Here is a 17,752-nt window from a genome sequence, read left to right on the forward strand (position 1 = left end):
TTGTTTTCAGGCTCCCTTTTCCCTACCTTCTACCCTCCTCCCTCTTTCTCTGTCCTTTTATTTTTTCCTTCTTTTAATAGCTCTCTGGTTTTTCTTTTCTATTTTCTTGTTCCCTATTGCTTTTTTTTTCTTTTCTACTTTTCCCTTCCTCCTTGTTCATTCACCTGCAGATTGGAAAGACATGGAAAGAGAAATAAGTTTGTGGGAAGATTAATAAGAATTACTTGAAAGTGAATACCACAGAATAGTTTTTCAGTGATGTGCAACTTACTAATATGATAACATTGAATATCTAATCAAAAAATGTTGCTTGATAGATGCAGCCTCAGCTACTTGTGCTTAGTTGCCCTGTCGTGTCTGACTGTCTGTGGCTGCTTTGACTGTAGTCCACCAGGCTCCTCTGTCCATGGAATTTTCCAGGCAAGTATACTGGAGTGGGTTGCCATTTTCCTATCCCAGGGGATCTTTCCCATCCAGGGATTGAACCCACGTGTCTTGTATATCCTGCATTGGCAGGAGGAGTCTTTACCACTAGTGCCGCCTGTAACTAACAAATCAGTTGTTTATATTAAACAATGTTTTTAATATAAATGTTTCTTCTCTAAAGATGTTTAAATATTTTTCTGTAATCTTTATTCACATTATTCATTCATTACATCATAAAACTTTTGAAATATATTTTAAAATATATTTGACAGTCTTTGAATTATTACTAATTCCAAATTAGTGGCATCAGTACATTTATTATGAAACATTGATTCCTCCTGGGAATGAGTGGAGTCCTACTCTACCTATTTATTTTCTTCTATCCCCAGACAGATTCCTATTAGTATCCTATGAAATCTGCTTAAGTAAATAAAAGAGTAAAGTATTCTAAAGAAACAGTGTATTTTCAAAATATATATGCTACTTGTTGTATTTTAATTTGGAAGCTATTGCTAATTCTTTTAATTTATTAATATGAAACTAGAACATAAACTCTTAAAAGTAATTTGGATTGAGGAAGGGTTCTAAAAACTCCATTAAATATAATTGAAATTTTGAAGAACATCTTTTAAACATAATAGCCTAGCTTTGACATGAATGGTTATCATAGCATTAAAGGAAGAACAGCTGTAGCCCTTTTACAGTTACGTGAATATCCAGGATGAGAGGTTAGATAACATCACCAACTCAATGGATGTGAAATTTGAGCAAACCCAGGAGGTCGTGGGGACAGAGGAGCCTGGCATGCTACAGTCCATGGCATCTCAAAGAATCAGACACAACTTAAGAAATGAACAACAACAAAATATACAGATTTTGAGAACTTGTAAATAATGCTATTAGCAAACAAAACGTTTTCGTAACAGGAGAAAAAAAAAAACAAAACAGGATAGGACAGCTCAGATTTTTGTTTATACTAAATCATGCCAAGACCTGATTGAACTAGTGTTTCTTGTCTGGGCTTCAGATATACTTGGATCTTTGACATACTTAATATAAAGGCCCTGTCTTTGATGTGCTTTTTTCCTCCTTTTTAAAGTTGTAGACATGGTCCCTTTCTAGGTGTGTATCACTGTATTTTGCTTGTGTAATAGTGAATTGTTTTGTGGCAAGAATATTGTCAACTTGGCAGCTGATGAAAGATGATGTATATGGTAACAAAAATAAACAAGTTCAGGGGTAGGGAATATAAACATAGTAAAATCTTGTGTTGAAATCAGAGCCTTCAGATTTAGCAAACATGTTAGAACAGGAGAAGTGAGTGTGTTGGAGTTCAGTTTAAACAAGATGTGAATAGTATAGCACATGGAAAATGAAGGCTTATTTTGAAGGCCCTAGATCCTCAAGTTGAGAAAGCTGCAAGCAAGGAGTATTGCTGAAAACAATCAGATACAAACAGTAGTTGGATACAAGGCAGCAGCTCATTGGCACATGCTCACTGCCACTTCCCCTCCTCCTCCTCCTCCATTTCTTCTAGTTGATGATTAACTTTTCTTTGGTTGCATTATTTTTGGTATACTGCAGTATACTGTGTCACAGACAAATTTAAAAGTGGAAAATAGGCTGTAGAAAATACAAGTCAAATTCTGTACTTTTTAGTTCTCATTAAAAAAAAGGAAGTAGATTGGCAGTAAATCCAAGAGTATGGAGTTAAGAAAGAGAATATAGTATCTATTCAGGGCCCAGTGTATGTCAATGTACTAGCGCTTCATTGTGATACCCAGTGCTTCATGTGAGAGATGTGTATTTATTTAACTGGGATGAATAGTCTTTGTAGTATTCTAGGTTACAGCCTTTGGTTGGATTTTTATCAGTGTTCTTACCAGTGGGAATATTAGAATTAAAAAGAGTTTATTATCATTTCTACTTTTCTTAGCAATACTGTCGTGAAATCAGATGCTAATTTCTCAGAACTTTCGGGAATTGAAAGTGTCACTCTCCCCTTCCATCACATATGAATAATACCATAAGGAAAACCATACCATTTGAGAGAAACAGCATTGACTCAACAACGTAGTGATCACTGATCAACAGGAAAACCCGTGATAAAAAGTATAAATGTGACATAACGTGGAGTAGGGGAGGGCACTGACTTGCTTTCCTTTGTTTGCAAACCCGTTCCTTGCTAAGTAGTTGTCAGTATACTGCACACACAGCTTTCTTTTGTTAGCTTTATTTCAAAAACCAGTGATAAGCCACTTTAGAAACAGTTTGATAGTAACTTGTAAAGCTAAACATATATTTACTGTTAAGTTCATTTCAGTCGCTCAGTCATGTCCGACTCTTTGCGACTCCATGAATCGCAGCACGCCAGGCTTCCCTGTCCATCACCAACTCCCAGAGTTCACTCACTCACGTCCATTGAGTTGGTGATGCCATCCAGCCATCTCATCCTCTGTCATCCCCTTTTCCTCCTGCCTCCAATCCCTCCCAGCATCAGAGTCTTTTCCAATTAGTCAACTTTTCACATGAGGTGGCCAAGGATTGGAGTTTCAGCTTTAGCATTAGTCCTTCCAAAGAACACCCAGGACTGATCTCCTTTAGAATGGACTGGTTGGATCTCCTTGCAGTCCAAGGGACTCCCAAGAGTCTTCTCCAACACCACAGTCCAAAAGCATCAATTCTTCGATGCTCAGCTTTCTTCACAGTCCAACTCTCACATCCATACATGACTACTGGAAAAACCATAGCCTTGACTAGATGGACCTTTGTTGGCAAAGTAATGTCTCTGCTTTTGAATGTGCTATCTAGGTTGGTTGTAACTTTCCTTCCAAGGAGTAAGCGTCTTTTAATTTCATGGCTGCAGTCACCATCTGTAGTGATTTTGGAGCCCAGAAAAATAAAGTCTGACACTGTTTCCACTGTTTCCCCATCTATTTCCCATGAAGTGATGGGATCAGATGCCATGATCTTAGTTTTCTAAATGTTGAGCTTTAAGCCAACTTTTTCACTCTCCTCTTTCACTTTCATCAAGAGGCTTTTTATTTACTGTAAGGTCCACCAATTCCATTCCCATAGAGTTGAAACATTTATGGTGAAATCAAAACATAACATTCACACAAATAGATATCCACACAAATATTTGTAGGAATTGTATTGATAATTATCAAAAGATGGAAAAAATCCAGTTATCCTTCCATACATGAATGGCTTTTAAAAAAAACCCTCCGATATATCTGTGTAATGGAATACTACTCAGTGATTTAAAAGAACGTGTGAACTATTGATAGGCACAATAATTTAGGACATTTTCTTAAAAGGTTGCATACTGTAACCTGATTGAAAGTAGTCTCAGAAAGTAACATACTGACACCAAAAGCACAGGCAACAAAAGAGATAAATTGTATTTTATCAAATACGTAAGACTCTTGTGCATCAAAGGATACTATTGACAGAATGAGATGGCAACCCACTGAATGGTAGAAAGTATCTGCAAACTATATGTGCGTGTGTATGTGTGTATATATGTATGTGTGTATATATGTGTGTGTGTGTGTATATATATATATATCTGATAAGCATAGCTAAAATATAAAGTACTCTTATACCTCAATAATAAAAAGACAAATAAAATGAGCAAAGGATTTGAATACATGGGTTTGGAAGATCCCCTGGAGAAGGGAATGGCTACCCACTCCAGTATTCTTACCTGGAGAATTCCATGAACAGAGGAGCCTGGCGGGCTATAATCCATGGGGTTGCAAAGAGTTGGACACAACTGAACAACCAACACTTTCACTTTTTTCAGTTCTCCAAATAAGATGCACAAATGGCCAGTAAACACATGAAAAGATACTCAGCATCATTAGAATCAAGAAAATGCAAATTAAAATCAAAAGGAGATACTGCATTATGCCTGTTGAAATCGCTGTTATCAGAAAAGCAGAGATTAGTGCTGGTGAGAATATGGAGAAGTTGGAAGCCTGGTGCAGTGCTGGTGGGGATGTGAAGTGGTGTAGGTGCTGTGGAAGATGGTATGGTAGTTCCTCAAAAAATAAAACATACTTACCATAAGATCCATCAGTTCCACTTACAGATATATACCTCAAAGAACTGAAAGCGGAGACATAGATAGATATATGTATATTCATAGCAGCATGGTTCACAAGCGTCAAAGAATGGATGGATGAACAGAAGGTGTATGTACATACAATAGAATATTATTCAGCCTTAAAAAGGGAGGAAATGCTGATACTTGCTACAACATGGATGAAACTTGGAGACATTATGCTAAATGAAATAAGCCAGTCACAAAAGGGCAAATATATGATTTCAAATATTACATGAGCTGCTTAGAGCAGTTAAATTCATAGAAACAGAGAACAGAATGGTGGTTGCCACGGGCTTAGGGTTGAAGGGAATTGGAAGTTAGTGTTTAATGGATACAGAGTTTTAGATGCGGAAGATGGAACAAGTGCTGGAGGTGAGATGGTCAGAGCCGTACAACAACGTGAAGGTGCTTAATGCCACCGAACCATACACTTCAGAATGGTTAAAAGGGTAACTTTTATGTATATTTTACCACAGTTTTTTAAATTTTGGAGGAGAGAAAGGTTACATGTTGTTCCATCTGTATGATCTTTTAGAAAAAACGAAGCCATCGTGACAAGTCACTAGTTGCCAGGAATCAGGAATGACTAAGGGAGGTCACGGGAGGGAGGGTTTTTGGTTCTGTGTGTAGTATTGTGATGGTGGCTGCTCAGATGTTTGCATGAGTTAAAATTGATAGAACTGTACACCCTGAAAAGGTCGATTTTACTGCCTTTCAATTAAATATAATTATCAGTATATATAAGCCTCAGGGTGGGAGGGGGGTGTCCCTCAGTACCAACAGTGGGAATGGATTTTATTTTGTTTCAAGGAAGCACGAAGAGATAAAGTATGCCTTGTCATTTTTTTACCATTGTAAAGGACTAGTTTTATAATTTAAAATGCTAAGTAAAGCTAGTGTTCTTTTTTGTAATTAACAGGTGATAACATGTATATAATATTTGAAAGATACCAAATAGCATAAACGAGAGGACAACATTTTAAAATTGCGATTGGTAACGTTTTAGTGCTGTTCATTATTGCGCTTTCTCTATGCGTGTATTTTGTGTGTATGTGTCTGTAGCAGAGCAGAAACCTTATTCGTGTCATCAGGGCTCCAGGAAAAGGGAGGAGACTTGCAAGGCGCTACGTGTTTATTTCCTGTTTATGTAATTACTGTTATCCTATATACTGAATTTTCTCTTTTCCTTAAATAGTGTATCTTGAATATTTTCTGAAATTATTACAATTCTTGCAAAGCATTATTTTCACAGTAGTATCTCGTGGATATCTCATAATTTGTTCAACCTCAGTCCTTCTTTTGGGCCGTTTAGGTTTTTTCCAGCATCACTTGTTTGTTTATTTGGGTGTGCTGGGTCTTACTAATATTATAGTTGCCACACACAGCACCTTCACTGTGGCATACAGACTCTCTTGTTGCAGCCAGTCGGCTTCTCTCCAGTTGTGGCGTGGGCTCAGCAGTTGCGGCGCCTGGGCCTAGTTGCCCCACAGCGGGTGGGATCTTAGTTCTCTGACCAGGGATCTAACCCATGTCCCCTTCATTGGAAGGTAGATTCTTAACCACTGGTCACCGTAAGTGACCTCAGTCCATTCAGTTCAGTTCAGTCGCTCAGTCGTGTCCGACTCTTTGCCACCCCATGAATCGCAGCACGCCAGGCCTCCCTGTCCTTCACCAACTCCCGGAGTTCACCCAGACTCATGTCCATCGAGTCAGTGATGCCATCCAGCCATCTCATGCTCTGTCGTCCCCTTCTACCTAGGTGTCACTTATTATTATAACCGTCACCCCTATGAACATATATTCACGTTTCTCGTGGGCACAGAATACGTCTGTGTGTAAATGTACAGACCTATTGAAAAGTTTGAATTTAGTGAAGTGCAAACATGAAATAGGCTTCCCCACTCCCTGACTCCAAGCATGCCACGCACAGTTTCGCTTCTGTCTTATGCACAGACATGTGAGGTGAGTGACAGGCATAATTCTAGTGATCTAATTCAGAAATTAAAAGTGCAGTGAGATCCATTTCAAAACTCTGATCTCATATCCAAAGATTTTCCTTGTTCAAGTTGGAACCAGGCTTTTATGGCTCATGATCTGAAGCGGGGAGGGCTTATTAAAATTTCATTCACACCTTCTTCCGCTCTAGACTGTAGAGTGTGGCAGTGACTTAATTCAGCTGTAAATGCCTCGCTCCACTATGGGTTCCAGGCATAACTCCTCTGGGGTAAAGGCTTAACAAAGGGAGTAGAAGCAACTGCCCTGTCTTACCTGCTTGTGTTTGTGGCTCCACTTTGGTTGTCACTACTCCTCTGACCAGGGGACTTCCCTGGTGGCTCAGAGGTTAAAGCATCTGCCTGGAATGCAGGGGACCTGGGTTCGATCCCTGGGTCGGGAAGATCCCCTGGAGAAGGAAATGGCAACCCACTCCAGTACTCTTGCCTGGAGAATCCCATGGAGGGAGGAGCCTGGTAGGCTACAGTCCATGGGGTCACAAAGAGTCGGACACAACTGAGCGACTTCACTTCACTCCTCTGACCAGCTCTTACTGATTTGATGTCCTTCAAGCATGTATTTGTTCAGCCACTAGTACCCTCTTCTGGCAGTGCCCCTAGTCTACACAGGAGCTTCTTGGAGCCTTGCCTTTTGGCCTGCTTCTACTTTGCATGATTGTTGATTATGGTGAGAATATTATGACCTTAATTGTTGGTATCTTTCTTTAGAATATAGAGTGTGGGTGCAAGCGTGTGTGCTAAGTCATGTTTGACTCTTGGTGACCCCATAGACCGTAGCCCACCAGGCTCCTCCGTCCATGGGATTTTCCAGGCAATAATACTGGAGTGTGTTGCCATCCCCTCCTCCAGGAGATCTTCATGACCGAGGGATCAAACTTGCGTCTCTTATGTCTTCTGCATTGGCAGCTGGGTTCTTTACCACTAGTGCCACCTGGGAAGGCCAAGAATATAGGGCATTAAATGCCTTTTTTGCTTTCAGATGTAGACTCTGGTCATCAGTCCTGAACAAACTTCAGAAAGGCGGCATGCAATATCTTGTTTCAAGTGTGTGTGTAAAATTTGCAGCAGTTGTCAGAACAGTTGCTGAGCATTTTTCCTACTTTTATTTTAAATGGCAATTCAATTCTTAGCTTGAAAAAAAACATTTTTTTTGCCTCATCTGCATAAGTAGATGCATTGTAGGATACATTAAAAGTCTATCAGCACTCAACAAAGCTTTCTGTTAAACACACAAAACAAAAATCATTTCTGTTGTAGTGAAGATGATTGGTTTCTTTTAGCCACTACTTTCCCAGGCATCCTTTGGTCTGTCTTCCTCACCGGGGGTCTGCAAACTGTGGCCTGTGGGACCCTCCCAGCTCCCCAGCTGTTTCTGTAAGTTAAACGTCCTTGGAGCACAGCTGTGGTCATCGTTCATGCATTCTCTAGGATGACTTTTGCACCACAACAGCAGAATTGAGTATTTGTGACAGCCCATTTGGCCTGCAAAGCCCCAAATATTTTCTCTCTGACCAGTTATAGAGAAAAGTTTGCCAGCTCCTGTTATACACCCTTCCTCTAAAATTCTTTCTAAAACATAGCTCAGAAATACCAGTTGTTTACTTATAAACATTAAATAACTTCTCATGGTTGGCAGAATAGAGTCTAAAATCTTTAGGGCTTCCCAGGTGGTGCTAGTGGTAAAGACCCCACCTGCCAATGCAGGAGGCATAAGAGATGCAGGTTCGATCCCTGGGTCTGGAGGAGGTAGGGCAAGGCAACCCACTCCAGTATTCTTGCCCGGAGAATCCCATGGACGGAGGAGCCTGGTGGGCTGCAGTCCATGGGGTCGCAGAGTCAGACACAAGGGAGGCAACTTAGGACGCACGCATTCTAAAATCGTGAGCTATAGATTCCAATCTTCTTACAGTGTAGTCTCAAATCACTATGCCAAGTTCAAATTCAGGATTTCCTGTTATTTTCAGTGATGTAACTTGATGTCTGACGTTGCAAATGGGCTGAGTTTGGCTCCCAGACTTGTTTTGTTTTACTGATTGAGCATTTAAAAACTAGATGATATCACCCAGAAATCCAGATTCCTTGTTACTCTTGATGAGTCAAGAGTTCTGATAAACTGGCCCCAGAGACCTCAGTGTAACATTCTGTTAGCACTGGGTGGCCACTGCCTCCTCCCTGTGGGGCAGTGCTGTTCACCTCTGCACAGGCTGTGTCCTGCAGGTCATATCTGCACATGCACTCAAACCCAGTCTGCTTCAGTGGTGCATGTTACCAGCTCTGGCCACTGGAGTCATTTGAGTTTGCAGCCAGCCCTGAGCAGTGAGCCGCCTCCTGGTCACCTGAACCACCTGTTCTTACAGTAACGTGTGCTCCTCCCTCTGCCTAGATCCTCTTTGTCTTCAGAACTCTTCATCCTTTAAGCCTCCATTTGAATGTCACCTTTGTGAGGCCTTGCCTGTCACAGTCACTTCTCCTTCTCCCCTTGTGGCACTTGGTTCATTTAGTTTGAGTGGCACCTGTCATGTTGGATTCTAGTGACTACATGGGAAGCTCCTTGATGGTAAGATTTGTGTCTTGCTCATCTTCGCATTCCTAGCCCCAGTCAGTGCTCAACAAAGAGTGAAGGCCAAGTGAATGTTGCTAGATTGTGTGCTGTGAACAGTTAAAAGCTGGGAATGTAGAAAAGGATTCATTGGGCAGAAAGAAAAATTTGCATTTTTCCCACTTAAATACATATTCTTTTCCTTTCAATATTTCACCTAGTTTCCTCTTTTTCTTTCCTTAGTTTATAACAAGTCATTTGTGTTTTCCAGAGAACTGATACTTCAGTTTTCATAAGGATTACCATCACTTTCTAGCTGTGCTCAGGGTCACAAGCTAGTAAGCGGTGGAAGTGGGTTTCAGAGTTACATTTCTCTGCCTTTAGAGCTCATGCACATAGCTGCTGGACCACTCTTTATCATCTGGGTGCTTTTGAATAAGTTACAAAGTTTTCTAAGTCTCAGTTTCTAATTGTAAAAGGAAAATGATAATGGGACCCATATTTAGGATATTTGGGAGAAATAAGTGAGAATGTATAAGTGCTTAGAATAGAGTTGGCTTAGAGTAAGCACCCAATAAATAGAGCTGCTCTATTTCTACTACTTCTATTATCACCCCTACCACTACCGCTGCTGCTATCACTTTCCTTGATGTTGTGTAGGAAGTACACAGACTGTCTTCCTTTTCTTGGTTTAAACCTTTAGGAGTCAAGGGAATTAGGAGTGTTGGTCCACTTGCAAAACCACTGCCAGGCTACCCTGTGTATGATCTTAGATCATTGCACTTGGAAGAGATTTTGAAGGTCAGATGTTCTAACAAGTGCTTATTCAAAGCAGCAGTTCTCTCTGCAGTTTCCAGTTAGAGATGATCAGTCATCTAGAAGCTGTTGGAACATTTACAGTGACAGAAGCGGGCCACTCTAGGAGGAACACAGGAATGTTTAAAAATTGTGCGCACATACTTTGATTTTCTTTTTTTGGTCCGTCCCCTGTAAAATGTAGACAATTAAGTTGAATCCTTTTTCCATACTCTTGTCCTTAGTCTTTCAAAGTATTTGAGCTGACTTCCACCATTGGTGGTTCTCCAGGTGTGGCCCAAGGATTCTTTTTAACTGAGACCCTTTCCTCAGGAGCTTTTCTCCTCTCCTCCTCTTTCTCTTAATCAAAGAATCTTTGAAGACCCTAAAAACATGAGCTAAAATTTTTGTGTGCCTGAGTACCTTATTCTGGAGCAAGATTTGATAACCGAAAAAAGTTTTAAGAATCACAGCCTCAGACAGTCTCATGACTACAGTTTGTCCTGCATGTATTTGTATCTCAAAGGGACAAAAAGTGGTTAAGAATCACAGTTTTTTAGTTCTCCCATAATGGTAGAAAGTGCTTGAAAGCAAAAGTTACGAATTGCATGGAAAGAGGAAAATCTGAGAGTCAAAGAGATACAGTTTACCTGTATCCACTGAGCCACCACGCTGACATCTTTGGAAAGTTGTCTGTCTAGTGTGCTTAGAAGATAAGTGCATGCTCAGTTCTGTCCAGCTCTTTGCGTCCTCATGGACTGTGTAGCCTGCCAGACTCCTCTGTCTATGGTGTTCTCCAGGCAAGAATACTGGAGTGGGTTGCCATTTTCTCCTCCAGGAGATCTTCCCAACCCAGGGATAGAACCTGCGTCTCCTGCATTGTAGGCAGATTCTTTACTCAGTGAACCACTTAGAAAGCCTTTAGTGTGCTTAGTGAGGTATTTCTGATATAATAAGGACAAAAGCAAAAGGTAGGATTCAGTAAATCAGTCTTTTCTTAAAAACATTAATGGAGACTTCCCTGATAGCTCACTGGTAAAGAATCCACCTACCAGTGTAGGAGACCCAGGTTCAGGTCCTGATCCGGGAAGATCTCACATGCCATGTAGCAGCTAAGCCCATGTGCTACAACTATTGAGTCTGTGCTCTAGAGCCTGGGAGCTGCAACTACTGAGCCCATGTGCCACGACTACTGAAGCCTACACACCCTAGAGCGTGTGTTCTGTAACAAGAGAAGTCAGTGCAATGAGAAGCCTGGCACCCCACTCCAATATTCTTGCCTGGAAAATCCCATGGACAGAGGAGCCTGGTAGGCTACAGTCCATGGGGTCGCTAAGAGCTGAGCGACTTCACTTTGACTTTTCACTTTCATGCGTTGGAGAAGGAAATGGCAGCCCACTCCAGTGTTCTTGCCTGGAGAGCCTGGGGGATGGGGGAGCCTGGTAAGGTGCCATCTATGGGGTTGCACAGGACAGGGCAGGGGAGCCTGGTGGTCTGCCATCTATGGGGTCGCACAGTGTCCAACATGACTGAAGCAACTTAGCAGCAGCAGCAGCATGCTCATAAAACATACAACTTTTTCATAATTTTATACAATATCTAAAATAAAAAGTGAGGTGTGTGACTGAATTTATTTTAAGATTTAGTAGAGGACATAGTACTAACTATGAAAGACAAAGGACAAGAATACACAGAAGAGCTGTACAGAAAAGATCTTCACGACCAAGATAATCATGATAGTGTGATCACTCACCTAGAGCCAGACTTCCTGGAATGTGAAGTCAAGTGAACCTTAGAAAGCATCACTACGGACAAAGCTAGTGGAGGTGATGGAATTCCAGTTGAGCTATTTCAAATCCTGAAAGATGATGCTGTGAAAGTGCTGTACTCAGTTTGCCAGCAAATTTGAAAAACTCAGCAGTGGCCACAGGACTGGAAAAGGTCAGTTTTCATTCCACTCCCAAAGAAAGACAATGCCAAAGAATGCTCAAACTACCCCACAATTGCACTCATCTCACAGAAGGCAATGGCACCCCACTCCAGTACTCTTACCTGGAAAATCCCATGGACGGAGGAGTCTGGTAGGCTGCAGTCCAGGGGGTCGCTAAAAGTCGGACACGACTGAGTGACTTCACTTTCACTTTTCACTTTCATGCATTGGAGAAGGAAATGGCAACCCACTCCAGTGTTCTTGCCTGGAGAATCCCAGGGATGGGGGAGCCTGGTGGGCTGCCATCTATGGGGTCCCACAGAGTCGGACACTACTGAAGCGACTTAGCAGCAGCACACGCTAGTAAAGTCATGCTCAAAATTCTCCAACCCAGGCTTCAGCAATACATGAACCGTGAATTTCTAGATGTTCAAGCTGGTTTTAGAAAAGGCAGAGGAACCAGAGAGCAAATTGCCAACATCCGCTGGATCATCGAAAAAGGAAGAGAGTTCCAGAAAAACATCTACTTCTGCTTTATTGACTACGCCAAAGCCTTTGACTGTGTGGATCACAATAAACTGTGGAAAATTCTGAAAGAGATGGGAATACCAGACCACCTGACCTGCCTCTTGAGAAACCTGTATGCAGTTCAGGAAGCAACAGTTAGAACTGGACATGGAACAACAGACTGGTTCCAAATAGGAAAAGGAGTCCTTCAAGGCTATATATTCTCACCCTGCTTATTTAACTTCTATGCAGAGTACATCATGAGAAACTCTGGGCTGGATGAAGCACAAGCTGGAATCAAGATTGCTGGGAGAAATATCAATAACCTCAGATATGCAGATGACACCACCCTTATGGCAGAAAGTGAAGAGGAACTAAAAAACCTCTTGATGAAAGTGAAAGAGGAGAGTGAAAAAGTTGGCTTAAAGCTCAACATTCAGAAAACGAAGATCATGGCATCTGATCCCATCACTTCATGGGAAATAGATGGGGAAACAGTGTCAGACTTTATTTTTTTGGGCTCCAAAATCACTGCAGATGGTGATTGCAGCCATGAAATTAAAAGACGCTTACTCCTTGGAAGGAAAGTTATGACCAACCTAGATAGCATATTCAAAAGCAGAGACATTACTTTGCCAACAAAAGTCTGTCTAGTCAAGGGTATGGTTTTTCCAGTAGTCATCTATGGATGTGAGAGTTGGACTATGAAGAAAGCTGAGGACCGAAGAATTGATGCTTTTGAACTGTGGTGTTGGAGAAGAGTCTTGGGAGTCCCTTGGACTGTAAGGAGATCCAGCCAGTCCATTCTAAAGGAGATCAGTTCTGGGTATTCTTTGGAAGGACTGATGCTAAAGCTGAAACTCCAATACTTTGGCCACCTCATGTGAAGAGTTGACTAATTGGAAAAGACTCTGATGCTGGGAGGGATTGGAGGCAGGAGGAGAAGGGGACGACAGAGGATGAGATGGCTGGATGGCATCACTGACTTGATGGACTTGAGTCTGAGTGAACTCTGGGAGTTGGTGATGGACAGGGAGGCCTGGTGTGCTGTGATTCATGGGGTTGCAAAGAGTCGGACACGACTGAGTGACTGAACTGAACTGATAGTACTAATGATTAGAGGTGCTAAAATTTGGACAAACGTGCAAGCTGTATTTTAAAACAGTTTATGTATTTTAAGAGTTTATGAAATCATTGAGGGCATCTGTTTTGCATTTCTGGAGCCTATGTTGTTAGTTTACAGTAGGAATGGCAGTATAGGTCTGCAGGAAGAATAGTCACAAACATCTGAGGGTAGTATGCAATGTCCCGCAGTCTAGCTTGTAACTGTTAAGGAAGGTATATTGGGCCTCTTGCTTTTTCTTGTATCTATTACTTTCCCAAATTTAAGGTAGGTATAGGTCTTTGTGGGCTTCCCTGGTGGCTCAGTGGTAAAGAATCTGCCTGCCTAGCAGAAGATGCGAGTTGATCCCTGAGTCAGGAAGATCCCTGGGAGAAGGAAATGGCAACCCACTCCAGTATTCTTGCCTGGGAAATGCAATGGACAGAGGAGCCTTGCGGGCTACAGTCCATGGGAAACGACTTAGTGGCTAAAGAACAATAGATCTTTACAAAGGCTAAAGGAACTCCCCAGAGCAGTGTTGGTTACTTTAGTTGCTAATAGAAAGAAGGGCCTTTTGAGGTAAAGTGGAGAATTAAGAGAGGAATGAAAAGATACATGTTGATACTCTATATGTTTTGTTTTCTCTTTTCTGCCATAGCAAATGTAAGGTACCCTGTCTGTCAGTGAACTACTTACTTTGATGGAATTTAATGTCTGTAAGGTCTATGGATTTAATAAGGAGAACTAAGCATTGCTTTTTTTTTCCCCTCTCAAAACTCCCACTTATGGATTGGCATAAAATGAAAATTCCTCCAATAATGTCCAGACCTTCTCATTTAGGGTTTGATACTGTATCATGCCCAAGTGCGTGTTGAATAAATATTGTCTGATGATGATGAGAACAATTTTCTTTTCAGGAGGAATTCTTCATATGCTTATGTACCACATTTCTCACAGTGATCTCAAGAGTCATTGGGAGATAGAATTCTTGTTTGATCTTGAATTCTTACTGTGTAATTTTTACCAATTACGCTATTACAAGTTTTATATGAATTTTAAAAACTGGATTCATTTGACAAAAGTGCAAAATCCTTTAAACATAGGACTGTAACAGAATTGATTTTTAGTGGCATATTTAAGAGAATAACATGCATTGAATTTTGAATGAGAAACTCAAGGACTTTCCAAAGATGCATGCTGGGTTAGGTGTTTTATGAATAGGGCTCATTCACTATATAGGACTTACTGTAGCTTCTGCTAAGTAGGAAGATAATTGTTATTACAGTTAGAGAGTGTTACTATAGCATCTTGGAAATGTCTCTGTGTGAGATATATATTATCTGAATGTGTAGTCAAGGAATTTCATTTTGGACTTTTGAAAGCATTAACTTCTAAATATTTTAAGTTTCTTTTAAAAAATAAACTAAAAAAAATAATCAACAGCTTTAAGAAAAAAATATCACTGATTCCTGGGGTGGAATATTCTACCCCACAATATGCTTTGGGGAAATTTGGAATTCAAGGAACCACAAGTGGGAACCACTTCAAAATACTTTGCTGTAATATGCTCTAAAAGGTAATTGAGTCTTGACATGTAGAGACATATAAATGTAGCATTCTAAAAAAAGAGCTATGGAAGTTTTTTCTTTCACAATAGAGTCCCTTAGTAGATAATTTGCACTAGTTGAGTATTTGAAAAAACTGTCTGGAGTAACTACTGATACAGTTACCAAAAATTGTACTGTTGTCTTACTTTTACATCATTAATGTTATGTGTCCTTTTCTTTCAGCTGGATATGCCAAGTGACCAGATAGCTGCCAATCTACAAGCCGTTATCAATGAAGTTTGTAGGCAAAGACCACTGAATTTGGGTAAGTGGTTCACTGGGGTTAGACTTCCCTATAATCCTGTGATGCTTCAGATAATATATATCTGAGGTTAAAGCAATACAATTGAATTCACCAAAGTATTCCTGATCCTTTTTAATAAGTTGTAGTTGTCTAGAGAGGAAACCTCTTTAACACTAATAAGGAACACACTGTGAAGCCTTTGTAAATTCCCACATTATTTCTGTCATTAAATGTAATCAAATTTGAAAGAAAACTGTAACAGATTGCCTTAAACTTAAAATAGTATTTAAGCAGAAACTAAAATCATTTGTGAGATAGATCATATTTTGAAGCCAGACCATTCACTTTGTCACTGGTACTAGCAGTTGGCTTTCTTTATCTTATTTATTTTGGAAGAGAGACAAAGTTTTAGTCATGTTAGAAGAATCACATTTTATAAACGGGGTGATTCATGGAGAACAGTGAAACTTGATGTAGCAGCTGTGTCATAAGCTCGAAACATGTATAGTTCCCGCTGTATCACTTGCCATTCACAAAAACATGTTCAAGAGTACATTTCCCTCAACTGATTCAGTACTTACAGGCTTCCCATTATAGGAATATGTCACATTTTGTTTTATAAACCAAATGTATAATTAAAACACAATCTTAAGCTATATTTAACCATATTTGGGAGTTAAACCCACTGGTGAATAAATACCTCATATGTTAATTCTGTTCTCCTAAGTATGACCATAGTACTTAGTAATTGTATGTAGATTATATATATATAATTGTATATATAGATTCTTCTATGTCTTGGAGAACTTTTATTTCAGTTTAAAACCTCTGAGCCTATAGCAGGATTAGAATGATGAGTGTGTGTGTGTGTGTGTGTGTGTGTGTGTGTGTGTGTGAGTCGCTCAGTTGTGTCTGACTCTTTTCGATCCCATGGCCTGAAGCCCACCAGGCTCCTCTGTCCATGGGGTTCTCCAGGCAAGAATACTGGAGTGGGTTGCCATTCTCTTCTCCAGGGAATCTTCCCAACCCAGGGATGGAACGGGGTCTCCTGCATTGCAGGCAGATTCTTGACCACTCAGCCACCAGGGAAGCCCTAGAATGATGAATAATAAATCTTTAAAAGCAATGTAGTTATTTTCTCTTTGCCATTTTAAATGAGGTCTCTTTATCTTTATGAAAGTTTTTTTAATTTTTAGGGAATTTTACTAAAAAATGCTTGGTAATACAAAGGTAGTATATGTGCTGACTGTTTTAAATAAATATTTAGAATCTTGCCAACTAAGGTAAATATCACCACCTGCTCCCTTTACTGTTGTCTTTGCAATAAAATAAATTGTAGGTGATCACCTTCTAGAAGAGAGAAATGAATTATTAGTGAATATGTATGATTTCATTGATAAATCTCTAGTAAACTCTGGTACAACTAGTTTGCCTTCTTCTCTAGAAATGAAACAATCTTCCCTTTGTTATCATTTAAAATAATAGTTCAGTAATATCAGTACTTTTCAAGTGCAAATATAACACGAATCCGATAAGGGTTCTTGTTGTGTGTTTGTATTTGCTCATTAGGTATTTGGAATAAAATGAGAACTGCTTCTCGTCTCTCTTTACAGGCCCTTTTGTGGTACGTGCTTTCCTTCGAAGTTCAACAAGTGAAGGTTTGTTACTAAAGATCGAGCCGTTGTTGCCTAAAGAAGGAGAAACCAAAGAAAGTGACAAAAAAGCTGTGTAAACGTGTTGCGTTGTGAAATTATTCTCACTGGATCAAGAAGCAGCATTGAAAATTATAAAACTGTCAGTTTTCTAAGTTTGGTGTCTTATTATTGATCATCATACGTGAAAGTAAATTTTAACCCTGGAAAATCTTAGAACACTTTCAAAAATAAGAAAATAAAATTTGCTGTGTGTCTGAACCTACCTTTTAGATCCTATTATATTTTCTTCCTAAGAATTCAGATTCTGCATGCTGGTAATTATAATAGCAATTTCTAGCTTAATAGCTGTCCCTCGAGAGCTGTACCATCTGAGAGAAAAGTAAGGTCCTCAATTCCCACAAGACAGAAAATGGAAGAATTGTGGGCTCTATCACAAATATGACTCTTCTGAAGAAAAATTTTAGACAGTCTTCGTTCTGAAAACTTCTGAACGTCTTTTGTGATAGCATGAATATAGAAAATGACTCAGCCATTAAAACGGATGGGAGATTTTTTTCCTCTTAGGAATCAATTTACATTATTTGTATTTTTTGTAATAAATGGTGCTTTGCAGTATATAAGGCACAGTGTATAGTATTTTTATATATTTACTTTGCTTCATTTGATCCTCAATTCCTCTGCTTGATAGCAAGTTGTTTGTATCCGTAGAATGAATATCCCATGAGGTAGATAAAGCAACTTAATTTATGGATGAAGAATCAGCCTAGGAAGTTCAGCTACCAATTTGCAAACTGGTGTTGGTCCTTAAATGTTTACTGGTAAGT

At 40.0% G+C, this 17,752-nt stretch overlaps 1 protein-coding gene across 1 annotated transcript in view; it reads left to right on the forward strand.

Moving 5' to 3' along the window:
* Window positions 1–17,190, forward strand: part of MRPL1 (mitochondrial ribosomal protein L1) — a 70,698-nt gene extending 53,508 nt beyond the window's left edge. The window contains exons 8-9 of the mRNA XM_019962988.2: window positions 15,213–15,294; window positions 16,887–17,190. Coding sequence (XP_019818547.2) covers window positions 15,213–15,294; window positions 16,887–17,005 — 201 coding nt within the window. The 3' untranslated portion in view covers window positions 17,006–17,190. The remainder of the gene's footprint in view (window positions 1–15,212; window positions 15,295–16,886) is intronic.
* Window positions 17,191–17,752: the final 562 nt, after the last annotated feature.

This window comes from Bos indicus, chromosome 6, assembly GCF_029378745.1.
Source record: "Bos indicus isolate NIAB-ARS_2022 breed Sahiwal x Tharparkar chromosome 6, NIAB-ARS_B.indTharparkar_mat_pri_1.0, whole genome shotgun sequence".
In the NCBI taxonomy this organism is placed as follows: Eukaryota; Metazoa; Chordata; class Mammalia; order Artiodactyla; family Bovidae; genus Bos; species Bos indicus.